The following is a 15,874-nucleotide window of genomic DNA, read 5'->3' as shown; positions in this document are numbered from 1 at the left end:
TCTCTCTCCAGGGTCTGAGTATCGAGGCAGTGTGTAAGCAGCTGAGACAACTCTATGTGCTGAATAATGTGTCCTCTGAGTATTCTGTTTCCATAACCTGTGACCCTTCAACCTCCGCCAGCAACGAGATCCATCTCAGCATCGTAAGTCACGTCTTGGCACCTGTGTGTGTGTGTGTGTGTGTGTGTGTGTCTTGGGGTTAAAAGCAAAAGTACATATTTCTGTGGACTGTAAGGAAAATAAGAATGTACAGTCGTGACCAAAAGTTTTGAGAATGACACAAATATTAATTTTCACAAAGTCTGCTGCCTCAGTTAATATGATGGCAATTTGCATATATTCCAGAATGTTATGAAGTGTGATCAGATGAATTGCAAAGTCCCTCTTTGCCATGCAAATAGACTGAATCCCCCCAAAAAACATTTCCACTGCATTTCAGCCCTGCCACAAAAGGACCAGCTGACATGTCAGTGATTCTCTCGTTAACACAGTGTTGTGAGTGTTGAGAGTGTTGACGAGGACAAGGCTGGAGATCACTCTGTCATGCTGATTGAGTTTGAATAACAGACTGGAAGCTTCAAAAGGAGGGTGGTGCTTGGAATCATTGTTCTTCCTCTGTCAACCATGGTTACCTGCACGGAAACACGTGCCGTCATCATTGCTTTGCACAAAAAGGGCTTCACAGGCAAGGATATTGCTGCCAGTAAGATTGCACCTAAATCAACCATTTATCAGATCATCAGGGACTTCAAGGAGAGCGGTTCAACTGTTGTGAAGAAGGCTTCAGGGCACCCAAGAAAGTCCAGCAAGCGCCAGGACCGTCTCCTAAAGTTGATTCAGCTGCGGGATCGGGGCACCACCAGTATAGAGCTTGCTCAGGCATGGCAGCAGGCAGGTGTCGAAGACTTCTGGATGATGGCCTGGTGTCAAGAAGGGCAGCAAAGAAGACACTTCTCTCCAATCCTCAAGGCGGATGGACAAACAAAAACCCACAAATTCTGACAAACTCCAAGCATTGATTATGCAAGAATGGGCTGCCATCAGTCAGGATGTGGCCCAGAAGTTAATTGACACCATGCCAGGGTGGTTTGCAGAGGTTTTGAAAAAGAAGGATCAACACTGCAGTTGTTGCCAATAACAGCCTTTGACACTTTATGAAATGCTTGTAATTATACTTCAGTATTCCATAGTAACATCTGACAAAAAATATCTAAAGACACTGAAGCAGCAAACTTTGTGAAAATTAATATTTATGTCTCCAAACGTTTGTCCACGACTGTAAAGTGAAGCATGAAGGATCTCACTTAGTCTTCATAAGTCTGCCTTTTCACACTACTGGCCCGGTTACGCCATAGACAGTCATGCATGATTTTACAATTTGTGTTCTATATAATTGTATTTGTATAGTTTCAGATTAGATATGCTGACTGGCTGTTGTGAGATTTAGTGTTTCGCTGAAGCCAGAAAACAACAACAACAACAACAACAACAACAACAACAACAACCACCATTTTAATCTGATAAACATAAATCTGAAGACACGTTATATCAAGACCTCCAATGACCCTTTCCCCTTTTCTTTCAGTCTGTTTTCTGGGCCTGTATTCATAAAGTGTCTCCTGCTGATCTAGAATCAGGTGTTTGCCTTTTTAGCTCATAACGAAGTAAGATTAAATGGCGATGGGGACCTGAGCCTAGATCAGCTCCTCTTATTATGAATACGGGCCCCGATGAAGCAGAAACACTTTTCCCTGTGTGTTGTAGGGATGGACACGGTGACTCCAATATCCCAACAGACATTAGTTAGTATTCAATATGAATACGGGCCCCGATGAAGCAGAAACACTTTTCCCTGTGTGTTGTAGGGATGGACACGGTGACTCAATATCCCAACAGACATTAGTTAGTATTCAATATGAATACGGGCCCCGATGAAGCAGAAACACTTTTCCCTGTGTGTTGTAGGGATGGACACGGTGACTCCAATATCCCAACAGACATTAGTTAGTATTCAATATGAATACGGGCCCCGATGAAGCAGAAACACTTTTCCCTGTGTGTTGTAGGGATGGACACGGTGACTCCAATATCCCAACAGACATTAGTTAGTATTCAATATGAATACGGGCCCCGATGAAGCAGAAACACTTTTCCCTGTGTGTTGTAGGGATGGACACGGTGACTCAATATCCCAACAGACATTAGTTAGTATTCAATATGAATACGGGCCCCGATGAAGCAGAAACACTTTTCCCTGTGTGTTGTAGGGATGGACACGGTGACTCCAATATCCCAACAGACATTAGTTAGTATTCAATATGAATACGGGCCCCGATGAAGCAGAAACACTTTTCCCTGTGTGTTGTAGGGATGGACACGGTGACTCCAATATCCCAACAGACATTAGTTAGTATTCCATATGAATACGGGCCCCGATGAAGCAGAAACACTTTTCCCTGTGTGTTGTAGGGATGGACACGGTGACTCCAATATCCCAACAGACATTAGTTAGTATTCAATATGAATACGGGCCCCGATGAAGCAGAAACACTTTTCCCTGTGTGTTGTAGGGATGGACACGGTGACTCAATATCCCAACAGACATTAGTTAGTATTCCATATGAATACGGGCCCCGATGAAGCAGAAACACTTTTCCCTGTGTGTTGTAGGGATGGACACGGTGACTCCAATATCCCAACAGACATTAGTTAGTATTCAATATGAATACGGGCCCCGATGAAGCAGAAACACTTTTCCCTGTGTGTTGTAGGGATGGACACGGTGACTCCAATATCCCAACAGACATTAGTTAGTATTCAATATGAATACGGGCCCCGATGAAGCAGAAACACTTTTCCCTGTGTGTTGTAGGGATGGACACGGTGACTCCTAATATCCCAACAGACATTAGTTAGTATTCAATATGAATACGGGCCCCGATGAAGCAGAAACACTTTTCCCTGTGTGTTGTAGGGATGGACACGGTGACTCCAATATCCCAACAGACATTAGTTAGTATTCAATATGAATACGGGCCCCGATGAAGCAGAAACACTTTTCCCTGTGTGTTGTAGGGATGGACACGGTGACTCCAATATCCCAACAGACATTAGTTAGTATTCAATATGAATACGGGCCCCGATGAAGCAGAAACACTTTTCCCTGTGTGTTGTAGGGATGGACACGGTGACTCCTAATATCCCAACAGACATTAGTTAGTATTCAATATGAATACGGGCCCCGATGAAGCAGAAGTTAGTATTCCAATACTTCCGAGAGTAATCAATCAAAAAAAATCAGAAAAAAATAATGTTAACAATGAAAAGGCTTTCTCTAAATTAAATGATGTTAACAATGAAAAGGCTTTCTCTAAATTAAATAATGTTAACAATGAAAAGGCTTTCTCTAAATTAAATGATGTTAACAATGAAAAGGCTTTCTCTAAATTAAATGATGTTAACAATGAAAAGGCTTTCTCTAAATTAAATTATGTTAACAATGAAAAGGCTTTCTCTAAATTAAATTATGTTAACAATGAAAAGGCTTTCTCTAAATTAATTGATGTTAACAATGAAAAGGCTTTCTCTAAATTAAATGATGTTAACAATGAAAAGGCTTTCTCTAAATTAAATAATGTTAACAATGAAAAGGCTTTCTCTAAATTAAATTATGTTAACAATGAAAAGGCTTTCTCTAAATTAAATGATGTTAACAATGAAAAGGCTTTCTCTAAATTAAATGATGTTAACAATGAAAAGGCTTTCTCTAAATTAAATGATGTTAACAATGAAAAGGCTTTCTCTAAATTAAATGATGTTAACAATGAAAAGGCTTTCTCTAAATTAAATGATGTTAACAATGAAAAGGCTTTCTCTAAATTAAATGATGTTAACAATGAAAAGGCTTTCTCTAAATTAAATGATGTTAACAATGAAAAGGCTTTCTCTAAATTAAATGATGTTAACAATGAAAAGGCTTTCTCTAAATTAAATAATGTTAACAATGAAAAGGCTTTCTCTAAATTAAATTATGTTAACAATGAAAAGGCTTTCTCTAAATTAAATTATGTTAACAATGAAAAGGCTTTATCTAAATTAAATTATGTTAACAATGAAAAGGCTTTATCTAAATTAAAATATGTTAACAATGAAAAGGCTTTCTCTAAATTAAATTATGTTTGTGACATTGCAGCGGACAATTATATTATGATGTAAGCAGGCGGCACCCAAGTCGCACAGGCACAAAGTCCACAAGTTATATGTTTTATTTTATTTATTTACATGCATTTTGACTATCCTGATATACGAAGAAATATCATATTATTCTAATAGTAGTGAAATTATTTCAAATGCCCATCCCTAGTGTTTTTCTATCAGTACACAGAAGATAAAGCTAACCTATAAAGGACCTAACAGATACCCAACCAGTATAACACCCCCCCCCCTCTCTCTCTTCAGTACACAGAGGCCCACCCGAAGGACAGATCCCCTATAAAGGACCTAACAGATACCCAACCAGTATAACACCCCCCCCCCTTCTCTCTCTTCAGTACACAGAGGCCCACCCGATGGACAGATCCCCTATAAAGGACCTAACAGATACCCAACCAGTATAACACCCCCTCTCTCTCTCTTCAGTACACAGAGGCCCATCCGATGGACAGATCCCCTATAAAGGAGATAACAGATACCCAACCAGTATAACACCCCCTCTCTCTCTCTTCAGTACACAGAGGCCCACCCGATGGACAGATCCCCTATAAAGGAGATAACAGATAGGCTCGCCGATCTGGTGTCTAAACACCATGGCAATAACAGCATCATCACCGCCATCGCCAAGGTCCGTGTGCAGCGGAGGCCTAGCGCCAGCCAGACGGGTACGATTCACTCTCTATCACACACACACACACACACACACACACACACACACACACACACACACACACACACACACACACACACACACACACACACACAGCCAGACAGGTACACACACACACACACACACACAGCCAGACAGGTACACACACACACACACAGCCAGACAGGTACAAAACACACACACACACACAGCCAGACAGGTACAAAACACACACACACACACACAGCCAGACAGGTACAAAACACACACACACACACACAGCCAGACAGGTACAAAACACACACACACACACACAGCCAGACAGGTACAAAACACACACACGTACCTGCTAGTCATTTAGCAGACGCTCTTATCCAGAGCCACTTAAAGTTAATGCATTCATCTTAAGATAAGTGGTTGTCTCACCAAGCTATCACAGACATAGAAATTAAATCTGTCCTCAATAACGTAGCTATCAGTAGAGTCAGCTAGAAGGGTGGGGTGGGGTGGGGTCAGGGGCAAGTGCTGGTATTATTTTGGGGGGTCGAGGTGAGGAGGAGGATAATTTAAGGTACTGTTTGTAGAGGTCGGGTTTCAGATGTTTTTCAGAAGATGGGCAGGGACTCTGCTGTCCTAGCTTCAGGGGGAAGATGGGCAGGGACTCTGCTGTCCTAGCTTCAGGGGGAAGATGGGCAGGGACTCTGCTGTCCTAGCTTCAGGGGGAAGATGGGCAGGGACTCTGCTGTCCTAGCTTCAGGGGAAGATGGGCAGGGACTCTGCTCAGGGGGAAGATGGACAGGGACTCTGCTGTCCTAGCTTCAGGGGGAAGATGGACAGGGACTCTGCTGTCCTAGCTTCAGGGGGAAGATGGACAGGGACTCTGCTGTCCTAGCTTCAGGGGGAAGATGGACAGGGACTCTGCTGTCCTAGCTTCAGGGGAAGATGGGCGACTCTGCTGTCCTAGGGACTCTGCTGTCCTAGCTTCAGGGGGAAGATGGACAGGGACTCTGCTGTCCTAGCTTCAGGGAGAAGATAGTTCCACCATTGAGGTACCAGGACAGATAAGAGCTTGGGTTGGGCAGGAGCTGGGTTGTGAGGGCCAAGAGACCTGAGGTGGCAGAACGGAGTGCTTGGGTTGGGCTGTAGGGTTTGATCATAGCCTGAAGGTAGGGAGGGTCAGTGGACTCAATAGGCTGAGTGAATGAGTGGGACCAGTGGACTCAATAGGCTGAGTGAATGAGACCAGTGGACTCAATAGGCTGAGTGAATGAGTGGGACCAGTGGACTCAATAGGCTGAGACCAGTGGACTCAGTAGGCTGAGTGAATGAGTGGGACCAGTGGACTCAATAGGCTGAGTGAATGAGTGGGACCAGTGGACTCAATAGGCTGAGTGAATGACTGGGACCAGTGGACTCAATAGGCTGAGTGAATGAGTGGGACCAGTGGACTCAATAGGCTGAGTGAATGAGACCAGTGGACTCAATAGGCTGAGTGAATGAGACCAGTGGACTCAATAGGCTGAGTGAATGAGACCAGTGGACTCAATAGGCTGAGTGAATGAGACCAGTGGACTCAATAGGCTGAGTGAATGAGTGGGACCAGTGAACTCAATAGGCTGAGTGAATGAGTGGGACCAGTGGACTCAATAGGCTGAGTGAAGGAGTGGGACCAGTGGACTCAATAGGCTGAGTGAATGAGACCAGTGGACTCAATAGGCTGAGTGAATGAGTGGGACCAGTGGACTCAATAGGCTGAGTGAATGAGACCAGTGGACTCAATAGGCTGAGTGAATGAGACCAGTGGACTCAATAGGCTGAGTGAATGAGTGGGACCAGTGAACTCAATAGGCTGAGTGAATGACTGGGACCAGTGGACTCAATAGGCTGAGTGAATGAATGGGACCAGTGGACTCAATAGGCTGAGTGAATGAATGGGACCAGTGGACTCAATAGGCTGAGTGAATGAATGGGACCAGTGGACTCAATAGGCTGAGTGAATGACTGGGACCAGTGGACTCAATAGGCTGAGTGAATGAGACCAGTGGACTCAATAGGCTGAGTGAATGACTGGGACCAGTGGACTCAATAGGCTGAGTGAATGAGACCAGTGGACTCAATAGGCTGAGTGAATGAATGAGACCAGTGGACTCAATAGGCTGAGTGAATGAATGGGACCAGTGGACTCAGTAGGCTGAGTGAATGACTGGGACCAGTGGACTCAGTAGGCTGAGTGAATGACTGGGACCAGTGGACTCAATAGGCTGAGTGAATGAGTGGGACCAGTGGACTCAATAGGCTGAGTGAATGAGTGGGACCAGTGGACTCAATAGGCTGAGTGAATGAGACCAGTGGACTCAATAGGCTGAGTGAATGAGTGGGACCAGTGGACTCAATAGGCTGAGTGAATGAGTGGGACCAGTGGACTCAGTAGGCTGAGTGAATGAGGGGGACCAGTGGACTCAATAGGCTGAGTGAATGAGACCAGTGGACTCAATAGGCTGAGTGAATGAGACCAGTGGACTCAATAGGCTGAGTGAATGACTGGGACCAGTGGACTCAATAGGCTGAGTGAATGAGTGGGACCAGTGGACTCAATAGGCTGAGTGAATGAGACCAGTGGACTCAATAGGCTGAGTGAATGAGTGGGACCAGTGGACTCAATAGGCTGAGTGAATGAGACCAGTGGACTCAATAGGCTGAGTGAATGAATGAGACCAGTGGACTCAATAGGCTGAGTGAATGAATGGGACCAGTGGACTCAGTAGGCTGAGTGAATGACTGGGACCAGTGGACTCAATAGGCTGAGTGAATGAGTGGGACCAGTGGACTGAATGAGTGGGACCAGTGGACTCAATAGGCTGAGTGAATGAGTGGGACCAGTGGACTCAATAGGCTGAGTGAATGAGGGGGACCAGTGGACTCAATAGGCTGAGTGAATGAGACCAGTGGACTCAATAGGCTGAGTGAATGAGACCAGTGGACTCAATAGGCTGAGTGAGACCAGTGGACTCAATAGGCTGAGTGAATGAGTGGGACCAGTGGACTCAATAGGCTGAGGCAAGGAGGGGTTTTAAAGAAATTAATCAAAGATTGACGTCGGAAGGTTGAAGTCGCCAAGTACGAAGAGAGGTGAGCCATCGTCAGGAAATTAGCTGATCAAGGTGTTAAGTTCATTGAGGAACTCTCCAAAGACACCTGGTGGGCGATAGATGACCATGTTAAGCTTGAGCGGGCAAGTGACAGTGACGGCATGGAATTCAACTGAGGCGACGGACAGGTGAAAGAGAGAGAAAAGAGAAAATCTCCACTTATGAGAAATGAGTAGCCCTGTGCCACCGCCGGCGACAACCAGATCATCTCTGACTATGAGAGAAAACATAAGTCAGATGAAGAGAGAGCAGCTGGACTAGCAGTGTTCCCCTGGGGTGATCCATGTCCCTGTCAGGGCCAGAAAGTCAAGGGACTGAAGTGCAGCTTAGGCTGAGATGAACTCGGCGTTCTTGACTGCAGATCAGGAGTTCCAAACGCTGCCAGAGACCCATAATGCCCCATGGGTTGTGCTCGCAGGGTACACTACATTAGAAAGGCTACAGCCAAGGGCAGCGTCTGTAGGGAGCCTACATGGACAGGTGCCAACAGGTATAGAAAACACACACAGTTGGCAAAGCTTCAAAAGGGCAATATGAGAATGTGTAAATAACCAGGTAAGATACTCAAGGGAGAGAGTGATGTGAAGCCCTCCTCTATCCTTCCTTGAGTAACTCCGCAGAACAGTCTTTGTTTCGGCGACGGTCTTAGTTTTGAGACAAAACCTCCACTGAGAAACACACACTACCTCACACACACACACACACACACACACACACACACACACACACTACCTCTACCACACACACACACACTACCTCTACCACACACACACACACACACACTACCTCTACCACACACACACACTACCTCTACCACACACACACACACACACACACTACCTCTACCACACACACACACACACACACACACACTACCTGTACCACACACACACACACACACACACACACACACACACACACTCACACACTACCTCTACCACACACACTACCTCTACCACACACACACACTACCTCTACCACACACACACACACTACCTCTACCACACACACACACCCACACACACACACACACACACAAATTGGTAAGCACCACAACTGTTGTTTATGATCAGGCTGCTCTTGCTCTCTGTCTCGGTCTGCTGGTCTCTCTTTCGGTGTCTCGGTCTCTTGCTCTCTGTCTCGGTCTGCTGGTCTCTCTTTCGGTGTCTCGGTCTCTTGCTCTCTGTCTCGGTCTGCTGGTCTCTCTTTCGGTGTCTCGGTCTCTTGCTCTCTGTCTCGGTCTGCTGGTCTCTCTTTCGGTGTCTCGGTCTCTTGCTCTCTGTCTCCGTCTGCTGGTCTCTCTTTCGGTGTCTCGGTCTCTTGCTCTCTGTCTCGGTCTGCTGGTCTCTTTCGGTGTCTCGTCTCTTGCTCTCTGTCTCGGTCTGCTGGTCTCTCTTTCGGTGTCTCGGTCTCTTGCTCTCTGTCTCGGTCTGCTGGTCTCTCTTTCGGTGTCTCGGTCTCTTGCTCTCTGTCTCGGTCTGCTGGTCTCTCTTTCGGTGTCTCGGTCTCTTGCTCTCTGTCTCGGTCTGCTGGTCTCTCTTTCGGTGTCTCGGTCTCTTGCTCACTGTCTCGGTCTCTCTCTGCTGGTCTCTCTTTCGGTGTCTCTGTCTCTTGCTCTGTCTTGGTCTCTCTGCTGGTCTCTCTCTCTCTGTTGGTCTCTTGCTCTGTCTTGGTCTCTTGTTGGTCTGTCGCTCTTTCGAACTCCACACACTTGTAGTAGGAAGGATGGAAGAGATGAGGAAGAGATGAGGAAGGATGGAAGAGATGAGGAAGAGAGGAAAAGGAACTGTTCTAACCCTCTACACGTTCATGGAAAAACCAGTCCTAAATTACACCCTATCCCCTATTAAGTGCACTACTTTTGACCAGGGCTCGTAGGTCCAGTCCTCTCTATCATTAATGGAATGCAGGGCTAACAGCCTTGAGCTGCAGGATTTCATTAATGTGGAAATGTTTTGTAACTTGGCTAGGAGTAGAGATGGAGTGAGGGAGAGGAGACAGAAGAGATGAGCGAGACCCTTAGTAGGAGGAAACAGTCTTTATGTTGACGTTTATAACCTTTAGTAGGAGGAAACAGTCTTTATGTCGACGTTCATAACCTTTAGTAGGAGGAAACGGACTATGTTGACGTTTCTATATTTCAGGACAGACTTTCTTGACAATGAAATGGTTGATGAATTCCTGTTTCTCTCCTATCCAGACTACCTAGTACCCTTGCTGTCCTCTGTCTTCATTCTCCTCTGCATCCTGGCGTTGGTCTCAGTCTTCCTCTACTGCGTGCGTCGCCGTCGGAAACATGGCAGTCACCATGGCAACGGAGCCTTGTCGTCCGCGGCAACCGACGACAACACAACCAACAATGTGCGTGAGCAGCTCAACCAGATCAAGAACCCGATCAACGAGAAACACGCCGGAGGCGGCGGCCATCTAACAACATCGGTGGCCATCAAGGACTACGAGGATAAGAACTCGATCATCGCCAAGGTACGGACACACCGCCCCCCGGAGGGGGAGGAGGACAACGATAAAGAGAGACATATGGGGAACAAAGGACGCTTTGCGGTTCCAGCCAAACAACCCGCCTACACACTGGTGGAGCGGGAAGACTGGGGCCTCAATGGAGGCCTGGGGGCCAACGGGCCCAACGAAGGGGACGGCAGGACCCCGGTGCAGCCCAGCTCCAAACACTGGACTAATAAACAGGACAACAGAGCCCTGGAGACGGCACACAGCATGAACAGGATGGACTACATCGTATAGCAGGAAGTGACGTTGGAGGCAGGAAATAAACGCTGTGTAAAGAATTCTCCTTCCTGGACTTTATGGTCACCCCGGCAACGTGGTCCTTCTGACACGTTCTGTGGACAGTGTTGCCGTGCAACCAAACCCTTTGATCATGCTGAAGAGGACCAGGGGGTGTTCTGGGATTTGTAGTTTTGTAGTTCCTAAACTGTTACGTCATTATTCTGTGACTACAAGGTTGTTTTTTGGGGGGGATATAATGAATGGTACGTCAGATGTTGTACCCTGTTCTCTATTTAGTGCACTGCTTTTGACCAGAGCCCTATGGGCCAAGTGTACGTTGTAGGGAGTAGGTTGCTGTTTTAGACGTTGTTCCTGATAATTTAATGCTAGCTGGCTACACTGGCAGAGCAGGTTGCTTTGGTTGGCTGGATAAGAGGGTGTTGTGTTTTCACATTTCAACACGACACCTATTCCCTAAATAACGCACTACTTTTGAGCAGAGCCCTATGGGCCCTGGTCTAAAGTAGTGCACTATGTAGGGATTAGGGGGCCATTTCAGACACGCATTGCTTTAATGTATTTCTCTCTCTCTCTAGTAGGTATAAACTAGTTTTGTTTGCCTTTTCAGTTTCATAGCAATGTCATGAAATTAAACCAAAAATAAATCCAACTTTAGAATGATTTATTTGGGCGGGTGGGGTCGATGTCAGCAGTTGCAATATGAAGAATTTGTGTCTGTTTAGAATGTGTAGATATGTACATTTCTTCTTTTTTTTTTTTTCATTAATCATTGTGTATATTTGATTTATTAACTTAAATAATTAATCAAGAGCCTTTCCTTTTTATTTATATGTTCTGTCTCTACAGGCTTAGTTTCTTTTTTTGATAGTGAACATGGTTTTCATTTACAAAATGCCCCCAAAAAAAAATGCTTCTTTTTTTTTTTGTTGCCTGAAATATTTGTTGTTGTTTTGTTTCTGATTCTACAGCGTCCATTTTGTTTATGATTCTACAGCGTCCATTTTGTTTATGATTCTACAGCGTCCATTGTTGCTTAGACTTTGCAGGCTAGAGGGGGAAGAAGAAATAAAAACAAAATACAAAATAAATGGTTGCTTTTGGGTTGTAAAACGATTCCGAGATTGAGTGTAAGTGGCAGACATTTTCCTTGTGACTACTAATTTAACAAAAATCCTTTAGCAGCATCATAAGTCACTCATAATCACATACTCAGAAAACAAGTATATCTTGTCCCACATGGCACCCTATTCCCTATGGGCCCTGGTCAAAAGTAGTGCACTATAAAGTGAATAGGGTGCCATTTGGGATGTAACCCAATCATACTTGAATGGTAGAGGGTCAACAGTCCCGGATCGGTTTGTGCTATCAAATCCATTGCATGCATGATTTGGCAAGATGGCACAAACCGAACAGGGCCTGTAAATTCATACATTCTTTCAGAATAAGAGAGCTGATCTAGGATCAGGTCCTGCCTGTTCATATAAATTGTATTCATTATCCGAAAAGGCCAAACTGATCCTTATACCAGCACTATGAATTGTGGGCCCTGGGACTCTTGAGGGGATATACTATGAAGCAGCATCAATTCGTTAGCCAGCTAAATTTATAATAAATAATGATGTAACTTTTTATGGTCCCACATGGCACCCTATTCCCTATGGGCCCTGGTCAAAAGTAGTGCACTATAAAGTGAATAGGGTGCCATTTGGGAGAGAACAAACACCTCAAACGGACCGTTACATTTAAAAAAAATTTTAAAGCTTCCTGTTTCCTTATTGGCTGCAGTCGACTCACATGAATATATTTTATGTCCGTTATGCCCACACCATTAAAACACGGAAAAGCTGCTTAACATACTTAATTATTTTTTAGGAAGGAAAAATGTCACTCATTTGTAATTAATTATACGTGATATTTCATAAATCTAGAAACGATGGACAATGAGGAAAGATAAAACTTGTGTTTTTGGTTGTGTTGACCCATTTGGACAATGTTCAAGTTGATTTTTCAAGTAAGTTATTTACAAATATTTAGTCAATTTAGCTCAAGCATTGACCCTGCTTGGTTGTGTGCTGCCGGAAGACTTCTTTAGTTTCTGTTTCAACTATAAAGACGGACATGTTTTCTCTTTCTGAGATCATGGCAACATTCATTTCCTGTCCTTTTTCCACCTTTTCTGTTATGAGAATGTATTATGTGTTGATGTTGCAATTCTGGCAATATTTTTGAAAGTCAATATTTATTAAATATTTTTTATGAAAAGAGAAATTAAAAACTGTCACCGTTCTGGAGTCATGTTCTGAGTAAAATATGTGAATGAATGAAAGGATTGATCGTGAGGTTAGGTAATCCCCAAAAAAATGTATTGTCACATGTTTCATAAACAGGTTTAAGAGATTAATGATATCTGTCATAGCATCTGCACACACACTTCATTTTTATTTTACTAGGCAAGTCAGTTAAGAACAAATTCTTATTTTCAATGACGGCTTAGGAACAGTGGGGTTAACTGCCTTGTTCAGGGGCAGAACGACAGATTTGTACCTTGTCAGCTCGGGGATCTGAACTTGCAACCTTTCGGTTACAAGTCCAACACTCTAACCACTAGGCTACCTGCTGTCCCTACACTCTAACCACTAGGCTACCCTGCCGTCCCTACACTCTAACCACTAGGCTACCCTGCCGTCCCTACACTCTAACCACTAGGCTACCCTGCCGTCCCTACACTCTAACCACTAGGCTACCCTGCCGTCCCTACACTCTAACCACTAGGCTACCTGCCGTCCCTACACTCTAACCACTAGGCTACCCTGCCGTCCCTACACTCTAACCACTAGGCTACCTGCCGTCCCTACACTCTAACCACTAGGCTACCCTGCCGTCCCTACACTCTAACCACTAGGCTACCCTGCACTCTAACCACTAGGCTACCCTGCCGTCCCTAACTCTAACCACTAGGCTACCCTGCCGTCCCTACACTCTAACCACTAGGCTACCCTGCCGTCCCTACCTCTAACCACTAGGCTACCCTGCCGTCCCTACACTCTAACCACTAGGCTACCCTGCCGTCCCTACACTCTAACCACTAGGCTACCCTGCCGTCCCTACACTCTAACCACTAGGCTACCCTGCCGTCCCTACACTCTAACCACTAGGCTACCCTGCCGTCCCTACACTCTAACTGCTAGGCTACCCTGCCGTCCCTACACTCTAACCACTAGGCTACCTTGTTTTATACAGTACCCCAAAATCAGTCAGTTTATTGGACCATGGGGAAAAATAGCTGCTGTGTAAATACTGCAATGTGGTTTTGAGCCATCGAGGGTCTTTACACTATCCCAGACAAGTTAAAGAGTATGTATGTGTCCAAAATGGCCCCCTATTCCCTAAGTAGTGCACTATACAGGGAATAGGGTGGCATTACCGAGGCACCCTATGGGTCTTTATTCTACTCCAAGATGTTTAGCTAATAACCAGACAATTTGGGGAAGGTTCTTAGACTACCTGTGGGAACAACTTAATAGTGAGCAACAAGGTCTCATTGTAAGCATCTGAGTTGACTAATGATTAATGTAGGCTGGAGCTAAACTCCTTTCTATCAGACCAACAGGCCTGAAGATTGACATTGTTCCAGAATTATCCTCCTAGGTCCAAATGATCCTGAACAGGGCTGGGGTGAATTCCATTTAATTGAGTCAATTCGGGAAGTGAACTGAACATTTTGTGAATTTGAATGGAATTGGTCCCAACATTGATCCCTGGGGTACTCCTGCTCTTTCAAAAGTTAACTAGGACCCAGATGATATATTCCAAACCTCATCACCTGATCTTCACTCTACCACACAGTGGGCTATGGATCTGAGACGGAGATGCCCAGAAGCCCACTAGATAGTGGTGTGTTGTGGAGGGGGACAGACTAACATCTTTAACAGAAAGGATTAGACCAAGGCCTTACCAGATTATCAACACATCTTCAAATCCTAACAAAACGATTGTTACCTAAGTTACACTTAACCCTCTTGTTGTGTTTCTGGTAGAATTGGACCTGATTTACAAGTTCTCTCTCTGAAAAATGTAGTTCATTTAAATCTGATTGTCATAAGGCTCCGTGGCTTTGTCCACAGAGGGCATCTGAACACACAAAACACATTTGGATCATTTTCATTACATTTTGGGTGTTTTATTTAACTTCTAACACCTGTGGTGTTCCCCAATAGAATCTTTACCACATGAGAACCACACCTGTTGGCATTCTCACAAACAATCGCAACATTGTTTCAATAATATATAGAACTTCTCTCATAGCTTTTTTGAGGCCTTGCTCACAATTCATTCTGTGGCAGCACAATGACCAAACGATATACTGTATGTGAGGCTCTTGATCATATCTTTGATCATGACACTGGTGAGAAGGAGAGTCCCTGTTAAACTTTGACTCAAAGTAGTCTGTGATAAATAGCACAATATGTTTCATCTGGGTATTTGTTACAGTCATGCTTTTTTTACTCAAAAACTAGTTGTATGAGCTCAGGTCAATGAGGCCTACAGGCCATAAATAGCAAATAGCAGTTTCAAGACTTGTAATGGTCACAAGAACGTAAGTTGATAAAAAATATCTAACACAACATTAGGTGATAATATATGGATTTATAATCAGCTATAATGGGGCGGACATTTTGGACCGGCAACACATAATTAATTAACATGAAACGAACACAACAGGAAGATTAAACACTTGTTATTTATTGTGTAGATCTGCCACAGTGGTTCTTCCTTTAAAAGTTGCGTCGCTTGTGGGCTGTTATGGCACGTTATTTAGGTATCAGCCATTATTGCCATTAAGGCTAGTTAGTGCTAGTTTGATGACCAGAGGGCATCTTTGAGAAGCGTTTGACTGTTTTTAAATATTGGCTGAACTAGAGAATTTCAAACCTTTTTTTGTAAGAACATAGTATATGGGATAGATGAAATGTAGCTTCATTAATTTGATTAATATTATGGTGTTTCTATTCCAATAAAAACAGAAAACCAAACACTCTGGGGTTCCGTTAGGCGCGTTATGGCGCTGTACAACGTGACCGGTCAGGAGTAGGCCACT

The 15,874-nt window shown here is 44.5% G+C and overlaps 1 protein-coding gene across 1 annotated transcript in view; it reads left to right on the top strand.

The window, feature by feature from the left end:
• Positions 1-13,067, top strand: part of jag1b (jagged canonical Notch ligand 1b) — a 41,446-nt gene extending 28,379 nt beyond the window's left edge. The window contains exons 6-8 of the mRNA XM_065008446.1: positions 12-143; positions 4,727-4,877; positions 10,211-13,067. Coding sequence (XP_064864518.1) covers positions 12-143; positions 4,727-4,877; positions 10,211-10,770 — 843 coding nt within the window. The 3' untranslated portion in view covers positions 10,771-13,067. The remainder of the gene's footprint in view (positions 1-11; positions 144-4,726; positions 4,878-10,210) is intronic.
• The last annotated feature ends 2,807 nt before the right edge of the window (positions 13,068-15,874 follow it).

This window comes from Oncorhynchus nerka, linkage group LG23 (genome assembly GCF_034236695.1).
Source record: "Oncorhynchus nerka isolate Pitt River linkage group LG23, Oner_Uvic_2.0, whole genome shotgun sequence".
Lineage (NCBI taxonomy): Eukaryota > Metazoa > Chordata > Actinopteri > Salmoniformes > Salmonidae > Oncorhynchus > Oncorhynchus nerka.
The sequence above is the reverse complement of the archived record's forward strand: the minus strand, read 5'-3'. Positions and strand labels throughout refer to the sequence as shown.